At 47.4% G+C, this 7229-nt stretch overlaps 1 protein-coding gene across 1 annotated transcript in view; it reads left to right on the top strand.

Annotated features, from left to right (window-relative positions):
- Positions 1 to 2972, top strand: part of LOC108540461 (transmembrane protein 132B-like) — a gene marked incomplete at its 5' end in the record, with an annotated part of 373298 nt that extends 370326 nt beyond the window's left edge. The window contains one exon of the mRNA XM_017889540.1: positions 2702 to 2972. Within this exon, the coding sequence (XP_017745029.1) occupies positions 2702 to 2939 (238 nt within the window). The remainder of the gene's footprint in view (positions 1 to 2701) is intronic.
- Between the last annotated feature and the right edge of the window lie 4257 nt (positions 2973 to 7229).

The following is a 7229-nucleotide window of genomic DNA, read 5'->3' as shown; positions in this document are numbered from 1 at the left end:
CCGCCCGTCTCGGCCTCCCAAAGTGCTGGGATTACAGGCTTGAGCCACCGCGCCCGGCCGAGAAATGACTTTTAAAAAAACCTTTACATAAAAGTGATTCTGCCTTAATTTTTATTCCATTCATTGCTGGACTCGGGGAGGTTCCTGCAGCTGGTCCAGCTCACAGGCTGGGAAGTCAGAGAGGAGCAGGACGTGCCCACAGTCAGAGGGGCTGACCCTGTCATGCAGACCCTACCCACTTTGCCCAAAGACTGGCCACTTCTCTTTCTTTACCCCAGGACTAGAAAGTTGATTTTTCAGGATGAAATGGCTGGTGACAGAGCTCATTTCTCCTCTCACTGGATCTTCGCTTCCCTGGCATTAGCTTCTCTGTGGTCTACGGAATGCTAAGAACCTGGGAGGTATTGGAAACAGCTCCCTAGTTCTGGTTACAAAGCACAGTGCAGCCCAAAGAGAAACTGAAAATTTGATCTGACAGGACCAAGCATCTCGTATAGGAGGTGACTTAACAGATGGATTCGTGGAGAATTTCTGTGACCAGTAAAGAGAAATTAGGCTGGAATGTGGTGGATGGAAAGTGGCAGGGGCGTGGGGAGGTGACTCGATCTGAAAACTGAGCTAAAAACTCAGCTTTTCGTCTCGGCTCTCTTTGCCTTTCACTAAAGATACCCAGGTAACTAGGGGTCCCCTGGTGCAGAAGGGGGTCCCATGTGTGCACACTTTCAGTCCCCTCATGAGTTCAGAGACTCCTATTCAACACACATTTTCTTGCACAACAACTTGTACCAATAGATATTTGAAGATTTATAGATCCCAAGTACCTACATGCAGGTTAGGCTCAGCTGGGACCGGGACCACCTGGCTATGTTTGCCCATGGGGGCCCCTAAACTTTTCCACAGCTGTGTATATCCTATGATTTTGAGATCATCACAGCATGAATTCATAGTACTGGACAGTACATGAAGTGAGTACACACCCAACCCCTCATTCCATCCTCATAATTCTACTGAAAGTAGAAAGACCAATATTATTGTAATTTACTAATTTTTCATATAAGGAAGCTGATGGTGGAAGGGGCATAAATGACTTCCCCAGGGTGCAAAGCAGGTCAGCAGTTGCCTATCTGCCCTGTGCAACATGTCACCACGAGCCACATGTGGCTGGTGAGCATTTGAAATTAGGATACTGTGACTGAATAACTGAATTGAAATTTGATTTATTCTTAAATTATTTTAATTTGAATGTAAATAGCCATTTGTGGCTGGTGGCCACCATATTGGGCACTATGGTATCAGAGGGTTCCTTAAAATCTTGGCTAAATGGGAAAAAGGTTGCCCATGACCAATTCTATATGGAGTCCATTGTGGTTTCCCTTTGGGTAGAATTTCTTACCAATCAGGTCAGTGTGGTTTAGTTTTGTCAGTGCTGTGGCCATATTCCAATGTTTCTCTGGTACCTCTTGGCACATACAAGGAAGCAGATATCGTTTCTCCACTACGGTTCTTATAGGAGTCCGAGTGCCGGGGAGCTGTCCATGGTAGGAAGTCCATTAGACAAGCAGCAGGCAGCAGGTTCTTTTTCCAAACTCCTCACAGGTTGTGAGTTTGGGACCCCAGACTACAGACCTTGCCTAGGCCCCCAGAGGCAGGAAGGAGACTTCTCAGCCTACACTGGTCCTGCGAGGCTTATTGGCAGAGAAGGAGCAGCTGGTGTGTGTGGCTCAGGCCTGAGCGGAGCTTGTGGATCAGCTGCTCTGCCGTTGCCTTCCTTGGATCTGGGTGGAGCTGGATTCACGGGGATGGAAACAGGCTGATGGATCAGGGTCATTCACAATCCTGTGCTGCATGGCTTTCTGTTTTAACTCTGTTCAGTGACTTCCTGTCAGTGCGATAGCCTGCAATTTACAAGTCCATGCCAATGACAAGGGGCTCCTTGCACATACAAATACTAAGAATCACTAAATACTAAATACTAAAGAATTCGCCAACTTCTTAGCCCCACCCCACCTGCAAACACACACATGATGTTGTCATTCCATGAATTAAGGCAGGTGGGATTTTCTTACATTACTTCTAATCCCATTTGGTGAAATGAGAAATCTAGTATAGTACCTTCTTACATTGCTCATAGTTTATGTATTAAACCATATACTGTGTGCAGTTCTTTATCACTCTTAGTCTCCTGATGCTTCCACACACCCATGAGGTCCCCACTATTCTCCACAAATTCTAAAGCTTGGAGAGTTTTAACAACTGGTCTACAGACCCCAGCTAAGTAGAAGCAGGAATGGCCAAGGTCCAGGGTGCGCTTTGTGATTGGAGGAGCAGTGAAGCTACATGAAATGGCTTGGGGGCTTTTCTTGAGTATGGACGTTGGATTATGGCATGCCCGTGCCTGGGCTGGGGAAGGAGAGCTGTGTGTGGTGCCCGCAGAAGTGAAATGCTGGCCGAGTTACTCATGCAGTGAGACAGCCTGCTTTCTGCAACACGGAGCCCTAGAGATGGATCGTTAGCCCATTCTGAGGTGTGGGCTGCTGATGGGCCCCTGTGTATGAGGCTCCGACAACACTGCCATGTGACTTGTCGAACTTGGCAGTCATTCTTTTGGTTGACAAATAAGAATGTGGCAATTTATTACATTCTTGACATTCTGCTGAGTCTGAGGTTTTAAATGGAACCTTAATATGTGTTTGTTTTCCAGGGTAAATGGATCCTTCTATGAGATCTTGCAAGTGGACTTTGGAATTGATAACAGCAGTGACCTGGCTGGGGCCCAGCAGATTACCTGGCAGGTGGAGTACCCGATTGAGGACTCCATGAGTGAGCTGGTCGTCTCCGAGATCTTCGTCAGCCAGACAACCTTTGTGGGCATCGTCCCGCTTGCCATGGTGAGGAACCTGGGGGCTTCAGAGAAAGTGTCACAAAGAAGTTTTCTTTAAACATGATGCACTGTATAATCTGTTATTTCCTGTATACCTGATACACTGTTTAAACAAGGAAAATATACTTAAATTGCATTTGATCTACCTGCTTTTCATAATGGTTCCTTGGGAACTCTTTAGGGTCTACTGTGTAAATCTCTTTTCATTTGTGGATATTGAGGAACTGTTTTCTGGGGAGCCCTTATTCTTTATTTTCTCAGTCTGCATGCATATCAGGAACTGAGCGCTGCACTGAGTGAAAACAGTTTTGTTGAAATGCCTCAGGGTTACCTGGTGGGAACAGTGGCTCTGTATGCCAAGTATCTGACCCCTTGTCAATTGGCTTTGCCCTGAAGGTTCCCAGGTGACTTACGGTTTGGAAAACTCTAAAATACAGATGGACTGAAAGAGTCTTGCTGGGAACTGACCACTTTATGCTGAGTAGAGTCCCAGAGTCCACAGAACTGCCTGTGTTTCTGCTTCACTGGCCTGGAGGTGATTGGAGTTCTTCCCCTGAGCTTGGTTGAAGTTATGTTCATAGTCAAGCTCAGGGGCTACCTCTGAGATCAGGGTCACGGGTGAGATTCCAGAGCCGAAATTTCAGAGATTCCACGGAGACAGAAAGTCCATGGGTACCACCTACTTAATACCCTTTTCCACACTGGAAATGTTCAACCATTTTCTGCACTGCTTTGACTTTCCTTTCTGGTACCAAAGTGTGGGATCCATGTCCAGATACTCTAGAAGAATCTGTGGGTGCTTTTGATCATTCATCATGCAAGTTAAACAACAAAGTTGAGACTCCTTTGAACCCTGTGTCTTACAATTAATGCTGCCATCCCTGAATCTCGAGTGTCTCAAGTGTGTTGAGTGTGTCACTCTGCTGGGAACACACTTTCCGTACGTTTCCCACGTCCGGGTCCTTTTCCCCAACTCAACTGTTATGGAGCCACCTTCTATGACCTTGTTGGCTAAAACTGGCCCTCCCTCCCCTGCCAGCTCACCACCCTCTACCTGTCATCATCCTATTTTATCCTCTTCCTAGACATTATCACTGGTTGATATTTAGGGTTCATTTTCTGTCTTCCTCCCCAGAAGGTGGGGACTCATGACAGGAGGGTTATCCTGGTCAGTTCTGTCCACATCTTTCCCCCCTGCACCTAGCACAATGGCTGGCACAGTTAATGTTTGTTGACTGAATGAATGGATCTGTGCTTTAGTCCAAGCTTCCAGGATCATTTAGTTTTTGAAGATTAGACTGACGCAGATCATTCCTGTGATCACTGACCCACATTGTGGTTTGAGGGCAGCCACATCTAGTTGGGGAAGTACCTGTTAAGGAACAGAGATGGATGGGTGTCAGTTTTAAGATGGAATGAAGCTGCATCCCTTGTGCCTGGGAACTCATCTATAAATTCTCCAGCTCAGCTAGATTAGGGCTGAGGTTGGAGAATCTCTACTCAAAGTCCTTACCACTTTGCTCTGTGCTTTATCTGTAGCACTCCATTCACAGTGGGTTTGGAAGTTACCATCGCTGCCATCTCCTCTACCTCCACCTTCTCTTTCCTCCTTCTCTTCCCTCCTTCTCTTCCTCTTTCTTCACTCCCTTCCTTCTCCTTCTCTTTCTCCTTCTCCTTCTTCTTCTCCTCCTTCCTCTTCCCCTTCCCCTTCTCCTTTTCCTTATTCCAAGGCAAGTTATGGAAAGATCAGTGGTAATTAACGCTGGACCACCCCTGCATGAAGTAAGGGAACTAGGGTACACAGCTACACAATGTACAAAACATGGGCTCACTATTGTCAGAGTCCGATGAGAAGCAGAAATCCCTCTGTAGTTAAAACAGAGCAGCTTTAAATGCAAGGACTTAAGTACACAGGGAACGAAACAGATGAGATGCAGATGTAGAACAGAGGAGAGCCGGCCACCCTAGTAAGAGTGAGAATCTGCTCCTGCCCCCAGGCCAGAGGGTGAGGGTGGAGGGGGTATTACCAGAGCCCAGGACCTGGGGGTCACTGCTGCAGCTAGAATCACATTTGAGCAGCCTGGTTAGGGCTGGAGTGTGGGAGAGATTCAACTGTTGCGAAGGATATACCTGAGGCAGGGCTGGGAGTGGGGTGAGGAATTACCTGGCTTCTGCCTCCATCCTCCTGCCAGATCCTGCAAAGTCTTTCACTTAATCTCATCCTGCTGGCTGAGGCATAAGCTTAGGAAGCAGCATCTTCAGGGGTCAACACTACTGTGATCCAGAACTGATCAGAGGAAGGCCAGGGACTGGATCTGAGGGTGACAGGCTCCAGCCAGTGCCATTGTCTTGCTGGTTTTATTACATGCTGACTCCTGTGAACCAAATCCAGCCTCAGAAACTTGCATATTCAGAACGTGGCCATGCCAAGTCTCGTTCCTCTCAGGTCTCCTTTTGGCTTCCTCGGCCCAGAATGCTCTACTGCGGCTGATATCTTGTCACTTTTCACTTGAAGGTCAACTTGTGGAGAGGCCTCTCCTGGTTACCCTGGTGAATTAGTCTCCCCCTTTCTATTTTCACTTATTTGTCCTTGTCTCATGCAGATCCCATCACTGTCTGTGATCCATGCTTATTTATATGAGTGTTTGTGTCCTGTCTGTGTCAGTCTAGGTCCAGCCATAAGAAAGAATGTGAACACAGAAAATTTAACATAGAGAATTGTTAACTATCACAGAGGACTGGAATAGTGAGGGATTGGTTAGTTAGAAGTGAAGAGAACTCTAAAGAATATAGGAATGACAGATATGGGGAGCAGCTACTAGCCTGAGGGCTGAACTATAATGCTCAAAGAAGAGGTTTCCCCTGCCCATGCCCTAGAAGCAACATTTCTCGAGAGGTTGTGGTCACAGCTCACTGAATCCAAGTTGCTGATGTAGCACTTGGGTAGAGCTTGATGGAAATCTATCCGCTGCAGTGCTCGGGACAGCTATTCACAAGGGTGATGCGCTTGCTACCAAACTATTGAAGGAGGACGTTGGGGAAAGCTGCCAGCTGTGAGGGGCTGCTGGCCACCATGCACTGCAGGAGTGGGACACCAAGAAAGCCACCAATGCTGGAGTAGGTCCATGCATGGCAGGAGCTGCAGAGAGAGGGCCTCAGCATCAGAAAGCCAACCCTTTCCTCCCAAACTGTCTCTCCAGCATGCTCTACTGACAAAGCCTAACATTGTGCCCATTGGAAAACCAAAAATATTGAAATAGGGCTCAGATCTATTTTCACAGAGCAGGTAATGAGGGGTGAACTTGGAGCTGAGAGGCCATGAATCGATAATCAGCATACAGCAGATCTTCCCCACTGGATTTCAAGCTCCCTGATGGGAGGGGCCATGTTTGTTTTGCTCACCAGATGTTTCTTCAGCATGGTGCAGAATATATAGTATTTGCTCAGCAAATGAATGAATGGTTATGTCTACCATCATAGCCTGAGTCCATTGGCTAGAGAGCTCTTGCTTGCTGTATTATTAATTTTCCTGTGCTGCTCTCACAAATTACCATAAACTCAATGACCTTGAAAACCTACAAATTTATTCTCTTATAGTTCTGGAGGTCAGAAGTCCTAAGTAGGTTCCCTGGGCTAAAGCAAAGTTGTCAGTAGGGCTGGTTCCTTCTGGAAGCTCTAGGGGAGAATTTATTCTGTCTCATTTCCAGCTTCTAGAGGCTGCCAACTTTCCTTGGTTCATGGGTCCACCTGCCTCTCATCTCTGCTTCCATCATTGCATCACCTTCTCTGACTTTCCTGCTTTCTCTTCTCTTTTAAGGACCTTTATGATGACATGGGGCCCACCCAGATAATTCAGGATAATCTCTCCATCTCAAGATCCCTAACTTAATCACACTTGGAAAGATTCCTTTGGCCATGCCAAGTAACGTATTCACAGGTTCTGGGATTAGAACGTGGACATCTCTGGAGGAGGCTGTTATTTTCCTAGCACACTTGCTTATGCAGGATTCCAGCTCTCTCTAGTTGGAGCTTCCTCAAGCTGGGTGCTCAGGGCTCCCCATCCCTCCTCCCATGATCTGCTCTGTCATTGTGCTGTATCCCCAGGCTGCTGCCTGCACCAGTTTATAGTTGGTACCTCCCAGGCTGCTGCCTTGGGAGCTCTTTTGGCCTCCATGTCGCTCTGGCACCTCTGACAGCTCCAAGCTCCTAGGGATACTACTCTCCTCACCGGGGATGCACTTTCCTTGTGCTTGGCTCTTCCAGGGGACCCCAGAGCAGAGCTTCCAGAGCACCAAGGCATATGAGTCTCTTAGGCATCCCCATCCCCAGGGGGGATGTGGACAACCAC

Source organism: Rhinopithecus bieti, unplaced genomic scaffold (genome assembly GCF_001698545.2).
Source record: "Rhinopithecus bieti isolate Rb0 unplaced genomic scaffold, ASM169854v2 scaffold_574, whole genome shotgun sequence".
Taxonomy (NCBI): Eukaryota; Metazoa; Chordata; class Mammalia; order Primates; family Cercopithecidae; genus Rhinopithecus; species Rhinopithecus bieti.
This window is presented reverse-complemented; position numbering and strand designations above follow the sequence as displayed.